At 51.3% G+C, this 17,500-nt stretch overlaps 1 protein-coding gene across 1 annotated transcript in view; it reads right to left on the reverse strand.

Annotated features, from left to right (window-relative positions):
- Window positions 1-17,500, reverse strand: part of fras1 (Fraser extracellular matrix complex subunit 1) — a 114,032-nt gene that overhangs the window by 20,362 nt on the left and 76,170 nt on the right. The window contains 11 exon segments of the mRNA XM_055511642.1: window positions 2,397-2,559; window positions 5,317-5,468; window positions 5,623-5,870; window positions 5,968-6,096; window positions 6,211-6,342; window positions 7,154-7,186; window positions 7,953-8,090; window positions 8,978-9,092; window positions 9,182-9,298; window positions 11,542-11,723; window positions 11,842-12,001. Coding sequence (XP_055367617.1) covers window positions 2,397-2,559; window positions 5,317-5,468; window positions 5,623-5,870; window positions 5,968-6,096; window positions 6,211-6,342; window positions 7,154-7,186; window positions 7,953-8,090; window positions 8,978-9,092; window positions 9,182-9,298; window positions 11,542-11,723; window positions 11,842-12,001 — 1,569 coding nt within the window.

Here is a 17,500-nt window from a genome sequence, read left to right on the forward strand (position 1 = left end):
ACAAATGAGGAAACGGGCCCAAACCTGAGCAACAAACGAGGAAACGGGTCCAAAACTGAGCAACAAACGAGGAACCAGATCCAAATCTGAGCAACAAACGAGGAAACAGGCCCAAACCTGAGCAACAAACGAGGAAACAGGCCCAAACCTGAGCAACAAACGAGGAAACAGGCCCAAACCTGAGCAAAAAAAAAGGAAACAGGCCCAAACCTGAGCAACAAATGAGGAAACGGGCCCAAACCTGAGCAAAAAAAAAGGAAACAGGCCCAAACCTGAGCAACAAACGAGGAAACAGGCCCAAACCTGAGCAACAAATGAGGAAACAGGCCCAAACCTGAGCAACAAAAAAGGAAAACAGGCCCAAACCTGAGCAACAAAAAGGAAACAGGCCCCAAACCTGAGCAACAAAACGAGGAAACAGGCCCAAACCTGAGCAACAAAAAAGGAAACAGGCCCAAACCTGAGCAACAAAAAGGAAACAGGCCCAAACTTGAGCATAAAAAAGGAAAACAGACCCAAACCTGAGCAAAAAAAAAAAAAAGAAAACAGGCCCAAACCTGAGCAACAAAATGAGGGAAACGGGCCCAAACCTGAGCAACAAACGAGGAAAACAGGCCCAAACCCTGAGCAAAAAAAAAAGGAAAACAGAGGCCCAAACCTGAGCATAAAAAAAGGAAACAGCCCAAAACTTGAGCAAAAAAAAGGAAACAGCCCCAAACCTGAGCAAAAAAAAAAAAAGAAACAGGCCCAAACCTGAGCAACAAACATGAGGGAAACGGGCCCAAACCTGAGCAACAAACGAGAAACAGCCCAAACCTGAGCACAAACGAGGAACAGGCCCAAAACATGAGCAACAACGATGAAACAGGCCCAAACCCTGAGCAACAAACGAGAAAACAGGCCCAAACACTGAGCAACAAACGAGGAAACAGGCCCAAACCTGAGCAAACAACGAGGAAACAGGCCCAAACCTGAGCAACAAACGAAGAAGAAGGAAACAGGCCCAAACCTGGGCAACAAACGAGGAAAAGGCCTAAACCTGAGCAACAACGACGGAGGAAAACAGGCCCAAACCTGAGCAAAAAAAAGGAAACAGGCCCAAACCTGAGCAAAAAAAAAGGAAACAGGCCCAAACCTGAGCAACAAACAAGGAAACGGGTCCAAACCTTAGCAAAAAAAAAAGGAAACAGGCCCAAACCTGAGCATAAAAAAAGGAAACAGGCCCAAACTTGAGCATAAAAAAGGAAACAGGCCAAAACCTGAGCAAAAAAAAAAGAAACAGGCCCAAATCTGAGCAACAAAATAAATGGGGGGGAGGAGAGGAAACGGGCCCAAACCTGAGCAACAAACGAGGAGGAAGGGAGGAGAACGGACGGAAGGAAAACGGGTCCAAACCTGAGCAACAAACGAGGAACCGGATCCAAATCTGAGCAACAAACGAGGAAACAGGCCCAAACCTGAGCAACAAACGAGGAAACAGGCCCAAACCTGAGCAACAAACGAGGAAACAGGCCCAAACCTGAGCAACAAATGAGGAAACAGGCCCAAACCTGAGCAACAAACGAGGAAACAGGCCCAAACCTGAGCAAAAAAAAAGGAAACAGGCCCAAACCTGAGCATAAAAAAAGGAAACAGGCCCAAACTTGAGCAAAAAAAGGAAACAGGCCCAAACCTGAGCAACAAATGAGGAAACGGGCCCAAACCTGAGCAACAAACGAGGAAACGGGTCCAAACCTGAGCAACAAACGAGGAACCGGATCCAAATCTGAGCAACAAACGAGGAAACAGGCCCAAACCTGAGCAACAAACGAGGAAACAGGCCCAAACCTGAGCAACAAACGAGGAAACAGGCCCAAACCTGAGCAACAAATGAGGAAACAGGCCCAAACCTGAGCAACAAACGAGGAAACAAGCCTAAACCTGAGCAACAAAAAAGAAACAGGCCCAAACCTGAGCAAAAAAAAAGGAAACAGGCCCCAAACCTGAGCAACAATGAGGAAACAGGCCCAAACCTGAGCAACAAAAAGGAAACAGGCCCAAACCTGAGCAACAAACGAGGCAACAGGCCCAAACCTGAGCAACAAACGAGGAAACAGGCCCAAACCTGAGCATAAAAAAAGGAAACAGGCCCAAACCTGAGCAACAAACGAGGAAACAGGCCCAAACCTGAGCACCTCCGGTATCAAACTGTGTGGACTAATCTACGATTGGTTTGCTTTGTCTTCACCTGCTGCCGCTGATTTAAAAAACAAGCGTTCCATCACAAAGTGACCACAGCTCCTACGTGTGGTGTTCATGGCGGCTGCTGGTCCGAGACCAGCCAGGGGAAGCTTCTAGCTCATTATCTGCTTAATGCTGACACTCACACACGTTCTGAACCTCCAGCGTCTGCTTACCTTGACGCCGCTGCGGACCGTGACCACCGGTGGCTGCCGCGGCGTGGACGTGATGGTGATGGTGCACATCTGGTTGTCAAGGCGATTGTTGTCTCCATCGTACACGACAAAGTGAAAGACGTCAGTTACTGGCTGGGTGCCCGTCTCCAAGGAGGTGATGTACCTGTTGGGAAGACGCTGCTTAGATGTGGAGCCTTGTCTCACGTAATCACTACATCATTATGCGTTTGTGTGTTTTAGGGGCACTTTACTTTTTTTTCCACCGCGATACTGCTACTAATCTCTAAAACACTAATACAATAAAATTGACATTCATCTTCTTTAATCCCATTTAATTCTCATAAAACAATTCCCAGCTCTTGTTTGTTAGTATGAGTCAACAAATCTAGTACAGACAATTTGAGACTGCCCCCAGCTGGAGTGTGTCCAGCACAGAAGCTAATCAGCGGCTGCATTATGGTAATGAAGCACTTAGCATGTACGTATTTATATTTCATCTTGGCGCCTCCCATAGGAGGCCTCACTACCTCTGGGCTCTAATATCCCAGTGACACTAATTGGCATCATATATGCCGACAGGCTGAAGGAACCCATGCAACGGGAACATTTCCCTCTTTGTTTACTCTCTGGGTTTTAACGTTCATATCTGTGAAGCAAACAAAATGTGTCCGTGGGCTTTTGCTGGGATAAACCTGCTGACTGTGGTCTGGATGCTTAACGCTCTTTATTAAAGGCTCACACATGCTGCTGCTTATCTGCTAACTAAGACTCTAGGCAGCTTCTGTGTTTTTACCTCATCTCTCCTCAGAGGAGACAAACTTAAAACACACCACGGCTGCACGTCAACGCTTCCTCTGTCAAAAAGGGTCTTTTTGCACATTATGCTCCTTGAATTTGTCTAAAACGCTTTTGATCGGACTGAAGCTGCTGAAGGAACCGTCTAGTGCTCATTCACTCCCACGACCCTGATTGAGGCGCCAAGATGGTGCCGTGGACGGCGGCCTCTGTTTTGGTGCGCTCTCTTCTACTCTGTCTTGTCTTATGTTTTAATTCAGTCTCCTGCCACCGTTCACGTCGCTCTTTCTCCAGAGATGAGCTCATCACATCAGAGCTACAACCCCCCTGGACTTCTTCCCAACATTTCTCGCTTCTGCCCTGGATTTACTGGTTATTCTGACCCAGCAGGCACGTACTGTAAGAAGCTGAAGCGCCATTTACATCCCACCACAGGGCGACGCATGCGCTGCCCAGCGAGCGCTGACTGAGGAGGTTCTGAGCGTAGAACAGACAAACCCAGACGCCTTGGTCATCATTGGTCCTGGGAGACTTTAATAAAGCCAACCTCTCATCTGAACTCCCCAAATACAAACAGCTTGGACGAGTACACACACACTGTGACGTCCTACATCAGCTTCTGTGAGGACAGCGTCATTCCAACACGCGCCTGGTTCTCAGCTAAGCTCAGACAGCTGAGGTCAGAGAAACAAGCAGGGACAGAGACAAATACAAAGAGGCCAAGCACAGATTTGGCGAGGAGGTGAGAAAAGCTAAATCAGCTCATGGTCAGAGAATGGAACAGCAGTTCTCAGCCAACGGCTCTGCTTCTGTCTGGAAAGGGTTTTTAGACCATCACCAACTACAAGCCCAGAGCCCCCACTGTCTGAACGGCCTGCGTCTCAACACATTCTACTCCCCCCCCCACAGAGCCTCACACCTCAGCGTCCCCCACACCCGGACTCCCGCTCCACCCTGAAGCACTGTGCCAACCAGCTGTCTCCAGTGTTTCACTTTAACTCCTCACTGGAGACCTGTCATGTGTCAGTCTGCTTCAAATCCTGTCATCCCTGTCCCCAAAAAGACCAGAATCACAGGACTCAATGACTACAGGCCCGTGGCCCTGACCTCTGTAGTCATGAAGTCCTATGAGCGCCTCATCCTCTCCTCCCTCAAAGACATCACAGACCCCCTCCTGGACCCCCTGCAGTTCACCTACAGAGCCAGCAGATCGGTGATGATGCTGTAAACATGGAGCTCCACTTCATCCTCCAGCATCTGGACTCATGGATCCTACGCCAGGATCCTGTTCCCTTCAGCTCTCCCTTCAACACAACACTTCCATCCTTGCTCCACAACAAACTCTCCAGCTGAACGTGCCTGACTTCACCTGCAGGTGGATCACCGACTTCCTCGCGGACAGACAGCAGTATGTGAGGCTGGGGAAGCTTGTCTCTGATTTCTGGACCATCAGCACCGGATCCCCCCAGGGCTGCGTCCTTTCACCCCTGTTATTCTCCCTGTACACAAACAGCTGCACATCTGGACACCAGTCTGTCAAACTCCTAAAGTTTGCTGATGACACCACCCTCATCGACCTCATCTCTGACGGAGATGAGTCACATACAGGAGTGAGATCAGTCTGGTCTCATGGTGCAGCGCCAACAACCTGGAGCTCAATGCCCCCCCGTCACCCTCTGTGGAGTCCTTCCGCTTCCTGGGCACCATCATCAGCCAGGACCTCCAGTGGGAGCAGAACACTGCTGCCACCTTCCGTCTTTCAGGACTGTACCGACCCCTCTCCCCCAGGACATGAACACTTTTAGCCCCTCCCCTCTGGCATGAGGTCCTGGTCCATCAGGACCAGGACCTCATGCCACAAGAACAGCTCCCCAGTTAACCCCCTGCCAACCCAAGGACAATCACTGCCACTCTACAGGTCTCACCATCCTAGACCACCTGCGCACCCACTTCACTCCACTGTAAATAGTCTATACATAACTTCATCTTAATTCATTTTAATTGTTAGTATTTTTATGTTGTACATTTCTTCCTGCTGCCTTCTCCATCTCCATGTTACATTTTCCACCAGTTGTGGACACCGGCAAACACGGAGCCTGCTCCTGCCTTCTTGTCGTCCACCCACCTGAGTCTGCGCTGGCTGATGTCGTCCATGGTGAAGGACGAGTACTCCCTCAGCTCCTGGGGATCCTGCTGGGACAGGCTCCTAGTCAGGATGCCGTACATCGGCACCGAGACCAACTGGATCCGGATCTGCTCATCTGGGGATGTGTTATCCTGAAAGAGACCAAACTCAGCTTCAAGGACACTCAGAGGGAGGTCAGATCTACAGCAGCTTTAATAATGACTACACGGGATCTTTCATTTTAACGTTAAAAGAATTCTTTAATTCAATCGTTCACTCTGCAGCCGCGTGTCCTCCACCACTCACCGTATACGCCAGGTGTGAGCGCGTGATGACGCTGCTGCTTTTCTGGCCCACTTCCAGTGACAGAGTGGCTGCGGGGTCGCGCTGCGGCCCCTCACCCACCGCACCCAGCACCACGATCTGTACTACTGTGGTTGCCATGGAGATGCCATCGCTGACAGAGAACTTGATGGCGTCGTCGTGGGTGGAGAGGCCGGCGTGTTGGTAGAGCAGAACGTGGCGGGTGATGTCACTGAAGGTGAAGGTGTCACCTGAGGAGGTGGGAGAAGCCAGAATGCAGGTGGTCCAATTCAACCCCTTCTTCACAAACATTAAACTCCCAGTGTGTCTGTTGGTGCGTCATCTCACCGCTGGTCATGCTGATGTGTGCACTGCCGTCAACCTTGATGAGCTCTCCTTGGAGCGGAGCCTCCACCAGCTCAAACTCCAGCTCATCAGGAGCAGTGTCGGCATCGCTCACTGCCAGCTGCTGACCACCTACACGAGCAGAGAGAGCTCCAAAACTCATACTCTCCCTTCACGCTCATCTGTGTGTGTGTGTGTGTGTGTGTGTGTGTGTGTGTGTGTGTGTGTGTGTGTGTGTTGTGTTACCTATGGTGGCCTGTCCTCCCAGGCCAACCTCCAGAAATGGGTCCAGAACCTGAAACACAGGTGGCTGCTGGTGGTTTGACAGCAGAACGACAGCAAAGTCCAGTTCTGGAGTCGTGTGTTCACCATCTGACACTGAGAGATGCACACACACACACACACACACACACACACACACACACACACACACACACACACACACACACACACACACACACACGATGAAAAAGAGGGAGACTGGATTACCAGTAAAAAGATTAACAATCAACAGCAGAGCAAAAAAAGATCACAAGGATTTAATTAAAGCGGCTCCATGAATCAGGACCCAAAATGAATCAACCAAACACTAAACAATTAATCAGGAATTACTGAAATCCTTCGGGGTTTTAAGTACCTAAGAATGTGCAACAAGCTAATTATTACATTTAAATAAAGCAGATAAAGATCAAAGGTTTTCTTCTCGTTATGCTTAAATGTTCGCTGCTTCATTCTCGGCCTGCGTCTGTGTGTGTGAGCTCCACGAGGCAAGTGAAGTGAAAAGGCCTTTGTTGATGCCTCAGATCACTCAAACACGTTTCCTGCTGCCACCGAATGAAGTGCAGCTCCTTTCATTTCAATTACATGTGGCGTAAACGAAAGTGAGAGAACAGCAAGAAAGGACGAAGAGGAAAAGGAAGGCTGGAACGAGGATAAAGCTAGAGGACGAGGGAGCGATGGGAGGAGGAGTCTGAGGGGAGAACGCAGATTGAAAAGGTGGCTCAGGCGAAAATTTGAAGAAAAGACAAGATGAGAAGATGCGTAGGTGGAAAATAACATCAGAGGACTAGACAGGAAGTGAAGGTTGATGCTGGGAAAGAAATAAAAATGACTCGGAAGGAAGTGTGTAAGAGTAGTTCACAAACCCAAGGTATTAGGGTTTCAAAACCAGAGGAAATGACGTACTTACCTGTGAAGTAAACGCTCAGCGACTCGGGCAAACCTGTTGAAAAAGAAACGATTAGAGACGTGGTAAAAGAAGCTCACACGGAGCTGCACATAAAGCTCACTGCTTATGATGCAAAGCCAGATTAAAGGAAGTCAAGCCTCTGGCTCCCTGTATTTACTGTAGCTGTAGCAAACATCTGGAACAGCTGCCAGCGACCCAGCGTCTCCTGCGGGAGCGAACTGGGAGCTTCCCACAGTCATCACACTCGTTTAACTTAGCGCACACGAGATAAGACGTTTGCAAAAGGATTAAATGGGACTGAAGGAAGCCGGAAATTTATTATAGATTCAATCGGCATTGGGAAATTAAAACACTACTTCGACTTGAAAGTTCCTCAATCAGCTTGATGGATCTTTGCTTTGGGTATAAACACTTGAAAGAGCACTTCAGTGACTGCACTCACATTAAACGGGAGAATAAGAAGTGAACTGTAAGTGAATTTAAGCAGCAGAGCCTGAAATCAGAGAAACTCTCCTCCTTAACGATAATTGGTAAAACAACTGTCATTTTCTAAATGAATGACGCAAAATGATGCTGTGAATCATCCAAAGGGACCCTGACATGTTAGATCAGGTCACAGCATTTCCACCCCCTGATGCTCTGCAGTCTGACACACAGTCAATATGTGGGATCACTCTGCTTTCAGCTGCTCAGCTGGAGATCAATAATACTGCAGCTGCTCAGCTGACACGTTCAGAACAATTACACCTACTGTATCTGACCTGAACTGCCTTCATTTTAACTTGAGTGAGTATCGTACCGATGAAGGAGTACTGGTAGAGCTCCTGGAGGTGCGAGGGCGCAGCTGGAGGTCTGTATATGATCTTCCCGTTGTTGACGTCGGCCTGAGTGAAGAGTTTGACCGGCGAGTGCGGCTTGTCACGGTGCTCCAGTGCACCTGGAAGCACAGAGAGGCTCAGCGGTTCATCCTGATGGGAGGCGAGGTTGAGGCAAAGCAGCAGATGGACAGGGAGAGATTTCACCTCTAATAAAACAGCCTCATTAGGACTTCAGCCTCTTCCTGGTTTCTAATGAATTCTTTTATACGATCATTATGTGGGAGAAACTGCTGCGTCAGCGTGATGGGATGAGCGCGAGGCTGCCGACCTGAATGACAAGTGCACAAGAACCCAGGGATGCAGCTCACGCGCCGGGTCCTCTGAGCGCTACTGAGACGTGCCAGCTGGGCATGGTCCCGTTCAGGGACGGCCCACCTGCTGCTGGTACAGGGACCGACAGGCAGCAGCAGCAGCGGCAGCAGCAGCGGCAGCGTGGCGTCAACGCAGAGGCGTGAGTCACACCTAAGCTTCACGCTAACAACAACGTCTGCCTGGAAGCGGCGTGAGATCGGCCCGTTTGAAGCCGCCTGCTCGCTGGCTCTGCTCACATTGATTCCTGCACAAATTTATTAGGCCATTAGCTCAACGAGTACGGGATGAATACCACCCATTGTAAATCGTTTTTCTCTTTCATTAGACAAAGCGCCACAAATGAGACACGAGTGTCAGATGGTCCGGCGCTGCAATGAATGGCTCGCATTACATTCAACAAAAAGGAAATCAACACTCAATCTTGTGAAAGTGCAGCTGTTTGTGGGGCAGTGAGGGAACTGAATATTATGGAACACCAAGAAACAGATCTACATCTAAATCTCATAGTGGCTCTAAAATGCCTGAGCTCATCAGGCATCTGTGTAATGGGAGCAGCATCGCCTACTGCAGACGTCGCTGCCTGGCTCATGAGCACTAATGATGAGTCCGTACCTCCGTTCACCGTGTAGCTCACCTTGTCCTGGTGGGAGAGGCTTAGTGACCGTGTACAACAGCTTCTCACTGGGAGTCTCAGAGTCGACGAAGGACAGAGCTGATGGCGTGATCTCTGTCACCCGATCCTCCAGCACCTGTGCATCAACACAACAACACACAGCCAGTGCCACAGATCCGCCAACACTGATTAGAGCAGGAAACGCTTGCATTTCCCTCCTCTCACCGTGACCTGCAGGTCACAGTCAGGGCCCAGTTGGGGGAAGCCTGGGATCTGAGGCAGGACTCCTATAGTGAAGGTCTGCGCATCACTCTGTATTCCTGGAGCAGCTTCTGTGGAAACCTGCAAACACATCGACACACGCTCAGCTTGTAAAGATTCCAAAGGTGTCCTACACATGCACGGATCCACCGCCTGCCTTATCTCCATCCTCTAACGCCCGTTTCTTAAAGCAGCTGGTTGTCAGACGCAGCCCAGCTCGGCTGTTTTATTATTTCTGAATGACGGGTTCGGCAGAGTCACCAGAGGTGCGATGCAACACAGCAGATAAAAACAAGGAAAATCCAATAAGTCTGACAACACAAAGTGAAGCTGACACGAGGCTGCGCTGCAGGGACGGAGCGCAGAGATCATTCATCACTGTCTGCACCCACTGTAATTATGTCACTGAGGAAGAAGTGGTGTGATTCCAGGAGCCGTGGCTGAGCGTGCTGTCGGTCCCACACTGATCGGCCCGTGGAGTGGGCTGTGGCGGTGCAGCATCTGGAGCCCGGAGGCGGCGTCCTGCAGGGACGGAGGCGGTAACGAGATGATCTCCGTGTTCAGTCATGGCTTCAGGAGCATTTCCTCCTCTTCATGCTCATCTGCTGCTCTTGGTTCCAGTTGGATTTGCTGAAGACGCAATGTTTAATAAAGATACTGAGCAGAACACACTAGAAACACAGCAGGCTGTTTGTGGACGCGTCTGATGCTCTTCTTGCACTTTGTTGCATCACTGTAACAAGGTGAGGAGCCAAAAAACACAAACCTCAGCTGCTGCTGAGTCCACTTGCGTCAGGCTACGCTTTTCCTCTTTAGCTTCAGGCTTGAAGGAAAACAAGCAGTCTCAGCAGGAGCGGGGAGTCGCGGGCTCCTTCTTCATGTCACATGCTTTGTTGACCATCTTCCTACAATTTTCTCTATTAGAGGTTTGCAACACTCAGACATCACACGGCTTCGACTCTGACTCCCGACAGGCAGCGGCTCCCGTCAGCGGCTTGTTGTCAGGTCTGTGTTTTGCAGAAGCATCTCAACAGCTACTCTGACTTCTTTGTTCCACAGTCACATAATGTGAGACACTGTCATATGCATTTTACTGCCATCAAGTTCAATTAGTTCTGAGTGCGGATGATTGCTCTGTCAAACGGCTTCCTCTTGTTTCCATCTGGAACCATCACGACTTCTTTGCTTATTTTCTACTACAAACTAGCTTTGTTTCGTTTGAAGACGGACACAACGAGCAGCGCACTGTTAAAGCACCTGCTCTGACTCTAAAATGGTTTGTAAATCACAAGTTTGTGCCAAAAGGGATATTTAGTTTAACAAGGCTCCTAAAGCTGCCAGAAACCTGAGGGACAGGACAAAGCATCCAGCTTCATCAACCAGCACAGAACACTTCTAGTCCAGTAGTTCCAGTTTGCGGCTGCTTCCAACTTTCCAGTGGCTCATTTGAAATGATAAGACACTTGAGAATGAAAATGAAGAGACTTTGCTCTGAAGGACGGCGTTAAAACGTGGGAGGCTCAATGGAACCAGAGAAAAAATTAGATTCTGGCTCTTTTATTATTTTAATGGAGTTCAGGTGAAGCAGCATGTGAAAAACATCAACATGAAAAACAAGCAGAACTACCTCAGTTTTAGTGGACGTCAGATAAATCTGTAAGCAATTTGTTGTCATTAACGCTAATTATGATGGTGAGTATCTGTCACAAAGGAGCGCTGGTGCTGAGGTCTGAAGGAAATGAAACCCACAGTAAAACGCTGGACGGAGGAAGGTTTCTATGAAGCACTCAGTTTTAGAGAGCCGACTTCGTGACTATGATAAAATCATTGGTAGATACAGAAGAATAAGAGTCAGAGGGAGGAAGACGCAGACACGAGATGAGGAGGTGGTGGTGAGAAATAAATCAAGCCAGCGGGAGAGATGTCGGAAGGGTTGAAGGCTGGAGAAGAGAGGAGGAAACCACAAGGGAGCAAGCGTGAACTTCAAAGGCCGCTGAGGAGGTTCCGAGGTGAGACGTGGTTATGGAGCCTGAGGCCGTAGCATCGGTCCTAGTAAGGCGGTCTCACAGCAGGGAACAGGACCGATTGATCAAGTCCGTGTTTGTGGGAGAGGTCTGAGGCTGCGAGTGAACAGGAAAGCGGCTGAAAGCGTCAGATGCTCGGCTTCACATTTAAAGGCGTGTGACCCTGTGTCCTGTTTCTATGGGCAACATCAATCACAATCAATGCAGCAGCAGCTCTGCTCCTCTTTGTCTGTGCTGCTACATTCTGCTGCAGCTGCCACGGCCCAAGCTAACGCTCAGCGTAGAGAGACCAGCACCGACCTGGAACTGGAAGGAGTCGCTGTGGGCGTCGCTGCCGAAGTGCCGGTACCACACGGCGCCGTCGTTGACGTCCTGCTGAGTGAAGGAAGTGGTCACTGTAAAGCCGGGCTCATCGGGCGACGGGGGACGCCATCCTTCAGGGGGAGCCATGTCAGCCGGCATGGGCACCAGCACCACCTCGCCTGGACAGACACCAGCACAGTCCATGTGAAGCTTGTGAGGCTGAGCTGCCTTGGTTCTTCCCCTCAGCCCTAACTAGTGTAAACGGGCTGTTCCAGCCTGGGATAGAGGGGCTCGTACCGTATCTGGGCTGTCCGTCAGACGCCAGGATGGTGTAGACGATGGCGTCGCTGCTGGCTCCCTTGTAGTCGACCTGCAGGTACTTCCTATCCAGTCGCACCGTGCCGCCCTCCTTCACCCAGGTCACCGGCACCGACAGGACGTGAAGCGAGTCAGCCGCCTGGGGAGACAATACGCATGAGTCAATACGGGCCTCGCTCGCCTAACTCTGCTGGGACTCCATCTGCGGCTGCTCCTGCTTCTGTGCTGCTTAATTCAAGTGGTAAAACAAACCATTAATCATTTGCCTTTTTTTAACCTACACAAACTATTAGGACGTTTCATGGAGTCTCTGTGACTTAAACTGGATCAGCTTAGTCGGCGGCTGTGGAGCCGCCACAAGGTATTTACATTAAAGTCACACTGAGCATGAGTCAGACTGAGGAGATGAGAAATCCCTGTGGTAGAAGCAGACAGCGTCCTTTGTTCCTCAGACGCCGCCTGCTGCCAGCTCCACTCGGAGCTCCATTCCACACCTGTTGTAGCCGTGGGTCTGAGTCCCAGGAGGCTGTCAGCGCACGAGCCTCAGCCCGGTCTGTTTGGTGGCGCCGTATTGACTGGAAACATTTAGCTCGTCCTCCTTTTAAAGCGAAGAACAAAGAGCAGGAGCTGGAGTCACAGCCACGACATCTATAAAACCAACCTGCTGTTTCATGTCAAAGCTTCACATTTCACATCCAGAGGAATTCAATCATGCAGAAGAAAAAAACTTTTATACTCATCAGTATTTTTGGGGATAATAAAACTCAATCAAGTCCATTTCCGATGTACAGTAAAGCGAATTTAAATGCAAAGTCTGGAGGTCTAGTGCTGATGGACTCTGACTTCTGGAGATGTTCTGACCCAGTTGTAAAATGCACCTCTATTGCATCAAGCCTGCAGAACCAGAGATGGTTTATAGAAGTCCTCTGTAAAAGTTTGTGGCTGAGCACACAAACACAGCTGACTATTTACTGTAGCAGATAAGCAGCGTGGTGTGTGTGTGCGGGTGTGATTGTCTGTGTTTGCTGATAACAACCTGCAGACCATCTGCGGCCCCTCATCCTGCCGCACGGATGATCCAAATCGCACCATTTCAGCAATCACACGGAGCAGCAGCAGGCGAAGAATCGCAGCTGAGCAGCAGAAAACACATACGTCAGCATGGCAGGCTTTTAACGCCGAGGACCACATCGGCGGAGACTTTCAAACTCGGAGGAAGAACTCAAGGTCTCTCAAGGACACGCAGGAGCTACACACTAGGACAGAGGCTGGAAGGACTCTGAGTTTACACCACGCGTCACCGTTTGGTGATTTCCTTTGTGAGATCGGTGTTGCCACATTAAACAGTCTAATCTCACTCAGACAGAGGAAAGGAAAGTGCAAAGAAAATGAAGTGTTCATGCAAATGTCTCTGCTTTTGGACCTCTGGCAAAGAAAAAACACATTTTCCTGATGTAATTTTACCTTGACAAGATAAAAGTGTGGAGAAAAACTGAAAGGTTGAGGGGAAAAGATGGAAACAGTTAATTAAAATCTGCCTCAGAAAGTGACGGGCTGTCAGTTCTCCTGACGGCCTGAGAATAATTGGTGCTAATAAAACATCTAATCGACCAGGAAACACCGAGGTTCTGTTTGTCTTCAACCTCATCGACCATCATTCCATCAAAGTTCTGCATCGACGTGGGCGGCAGACGCTGACTGAGGCCGATTGATTGCTTGGATGATGGACAGTGAGCTGACACATCCAGCTCTTCGTTTCGGTATTTAACCTGCAGGTAGACGCCGTGGTCAAGTCAGGCTGGACGTTCACGCTTTTTAATGTGGAGCATCACGTGACTGGAGATGACAAGCAGAGGCCTCCATGTGAATACGAGAGCTGACGTGTCCCAGCTCAGCTCACGTCCTGCTCAGAAACCTGACTCTGAGTCAACCTGCAGACGCCGTCACCCGCCTGCTCATTAGGTGAAGGAATATTCAGTCACAAGAAACAGCTTTCCTAATACGTTTCAGGAAGGTGGAACCTCCATTAGATTAAGTGACAGCTTAAAGAAGCAAACGCAACAGCAGTGCAGTAGTTCCGATAACAACCACGTGAAAAGTGGGGGACCTCTGGAAAGCTGAGACTGGCTGCATGCCACAAAACACAAAGCAGTGACTCTGGGGAGAGGGCGTCGTCCATAAAACATGGGCCAGCGGCCAACCAGCGCAGCCGCGCTGTCATCATGAGCGCTGATGTTTCCATAAGTCTACGACGTGGGGCCGTTGTCAAACAGCAAGTCAAAGTCACACAGGCACTTTTATCAGCAGCCACATTACAGTTTAATCTCAATGAAGCAGGCTGCGACAAGCAGGCGACAAACCGGGGTTTACTGTGTGATACAAGTCCAACAACAAATCACCTCAATCTAGAATTTGATCGCAGACGCGAAGCTGCGCTTGCAAAAAGGAGGGCGCGTCCAGGAGACGAGTGGTCCGCAGCCTGAGGAGCGTGAGGAGCGTGAGGAGCGTGAGGAGCGTGAGGAGCGCGAGGAGCCTGAGGAGCCTGAAGAGCGTGAGGAGCCTGAAGAGCGTGAGGAGCGTGAGGAGCGTGAGGAGCCTGAAGAGCGTGAGGAGCGTGAGGAGCGTGAGGAGCCTGAAGAGCGTGAGGAGCGTGAGGAGCATGAGGAGCCTGAAGAGCGTGAGGAGCGTGAGGAGCGTGAGGAGCGTGAGGAGCGTGAGGAGCGTGAGGAGCCTGAGGAGCGTGAGGAGCGTGAGGAGCCTGAGGAGCGTGAGGAGCGTGAGGAGCCTGAAGAGCGTGAGGAGCGTGAGGAGCGTGAGGAGCGTGAGGAGCCTGAGGAGCCTGAAGAGCGTGAGGAGCGTGAGGAGCCTGAAGAGCGTGAGGAGCGTGAGGAGCATGAGCAGCCTGAAGAGCGTGAGGAGCGTGAGGAGCCTGAGGAGCGTTAGGAGCGTGAGGAGCCTGAGGAGCGTGAGGAGCGTGAGGAGCCTGAAGAGCGTGAGGAGCGTGAGGAGCATGAGCAGCCTGAAGAGCGTGAGGAGCGTGAGGAGCCTGAGGAGCGTGAGGAGCGTGAGGAGCCTGAAGAGCATGAGGAGCGTGAGGAGCGTGAGGAGCCTGAAGAGCGTGAGGAGCGTGAGGAGCGTGAGGAGCGTGAGGAGCCTGAAGAGCGTGAGGAGCGTGAGGAGCATGAGGAGCCTGAAGAGCGTGAGGAGCGTGAGGAGCGTGAGGAGCGTGAGGAGCCTGAGGAGCCTGAGGAGCGTGAGGAGCGTGAGGAGCCTGAAGAGCGTGAGGAGCGTGAGGAGCGTGAGGAGCCTGAGGAGCGTGAGGAGCCTGAGGAGCCTGAAGAGCGTGAGGAGCGTGAGGAGCCTGAAGAGCGTGAGGAGCGTGAGGAGCATGAGCAGCCTGAAGAGCGTGAGGAGCGTGAGGAGCCTGAGGAGCGTGAGGAGCGTGAGGAGCCTGAGGAGCGTGAGGAGCGTGAGGAGCCTGAAGAGCGTGAGGAGCGTGAGGAGCCTGAAGAGCGTGAGGAGCCTGAGGAGCGTGAGGAGCGCGAGGAGCCTGAGGAGCCTGAGGAGCGTGAGGAGCCTGAAGAGCGTGAGGAGCGTGAGGAGTGTGAGGAGCCTGAGGAGCGTGAGGAGCCTGAGGAGCGTGAGGAGCCTGAGGAGCGTGAGGAGCCTGAGGAGCCTGAGGAGCGTGAGGAGCCTGAGGAGCCTGAGGAGCGTGAGGAGCGTGAGGAGCGTGAGGAGCGTGAGGAGCCTGAAGAGCGTGAGGAGCGTGAGGAGCCTGAAGAGCGTGAGGAGCGTGAGGAGCCTGAAGAGCGTGAGGAGCGTGAGGAGCCTGAAGAGCGTGAGGAGCCTGAGGAGCGTGAGGAGCCTGAGGAGCGTGAGGAGCGTGAGGAGCGTGAGGAGCCTGAGGAGCGTGAGGAGCCTGAGGAGCCTGAGGAGCGTGAGGAGCGTGAGGAGCGTGAGGAGCCTGAGGAGCGTGAGGAGCGTGAGGAGCGTGAGGAGTGTGAGGAGCCTGAGGAGCGTGAGGAGCCTGAGGAGCGTGAGGAGCATTCGGAGCCTGAAGAGCGTGAGGAGCGTGAGGAGCCTGAAGAGCGTGAGGAGCCTGAGGAGCGTGAGGAGCCTGAGGAGCGTGAGGAGCGTGAGGAGCCTGAGGAGCGTGAAGAGCGTGAGGAGCGTGAGGAGCGTTCGGAGCCTGAAGAGCGTGAGGAGCGTGAGGAGCGTGAGGAGCGTGAGGAACCTTCCGACGCTCAGAGTGGTCCGGCTCAGACTCAGACTCAGACTCAGACTCAGACTCAGACTCAGACTCAGGTTCAGTTTCAGGTTCAGTGCCAGGCTCAGACTCAGGCTCAGACTCAGACTCAGACTCAGACTCAGACTCAGACTCAGACTCAGACTCAGACTCAGACTCAGACTCAGGTTCAGGTTCAGTTTCAGGTTCAGTGCCAGGCTCAGACTCAGGCTCAGGCTCAGACTCAGACTCAGACTCAGACTCAGACTCAGACTCAGACTCAGACTCAGACTCAGACTCAGGTTCAGTTTCAGGTTCAGTGCCAGGCTCAGACTCAGACTCAGACTCAGACTCAGACTCAGACTCAGACTCAGACTCAGACTCAGACTCAGACTCAGACTCACACTCGCTTCAGAGAAGGCCCTTTACTGATTAGTGTCCTGCTCGTTCTCAGCACACGGAGGCGTTGACAATGACGCAAAGCGAGGACTCCGTTGCAGTTCAGTCAGTCATAATCCTCCTGTCTCACATGTTCAGGCTTCGCAGGGCGCTAAAGGTTCAGGACGTGCTGGCGACAGGCGGTGGGAGGATGAGAAGCAGCCAGTGACGGATCAGGACGCGGCGCTTTGACTGCGGGGGCTGAAGCGCGGTTTGAAGCTCCCACTGATCCACCAGGTCACAGCAGCAGCTGCTCACGGCCGCTCTGAGGCGCGTTGTGATGCAGGGCTCAACGTTAATATGGGAAACTGGACGAGAATAAATGCACAGCGTCTTATCTGGACTCTTTATAAATAGTAACAAACATTGAGTTTCTCTGTTTCTCTGAGCTCCATCACTGCCCGCTGCTCCACAGAATGCAGCATCAGGACATTTCACACTCAATGGATTCTGCTGTGTTTGTGTGCAGGTATTGATTTTACAGAAGAGGAAAAAAAGAGGAATCGAGCCTGAAAAGCGTCATCTGCAGTCAGTCAGACACAAGGAGAGACCCGGCTGGTGGACAAGGTGGTGCGACGGTGACTGGTTTTACTGGGATGACATCCTAACAGTGGCGCCCTGCACCACGATGTGAATCAGACTAGATTAGAAAATCCAAAGGACTCGTGTCATTTCATTGCAGCTTGGCAGCAGTTGATTCTCTGACCTGACAATTTATCATGAGGGATGGTCAGGAAGAATGTGGGAGACGGATGCGAAGGCGTTTTCACATAGAGCAGACGCAAATGTTTAGACTGTGATAAATAATCAGTGAGCTGTGAGGCGAGTCATTCCAACATTATCCTCTTTTTTCAACGTTCACCTATGGGTAATCTGTGAAAATCCAGGTTTCAGCAGACACAGACAGCAGCGACCTTGGGTCTGACCTCTGGTGCTGTTCTTAGCGGATCCATTAAACATCTCCGCATTCCTACA

This window comes from Betta splendens, chromosome 9 (genome assembly GCF_900634795.4).
Source record: "Betta splendens chromosome 9, fBetSpl5.4, whole genome shotgun sequence".
Taxonomy (NCBI): domain Eukaryota; kingdom Metazoa; phylum Chordata; class Actinopteri; order Anabantiformes; family Osphronemidae; genus Betta; species Betta splendens.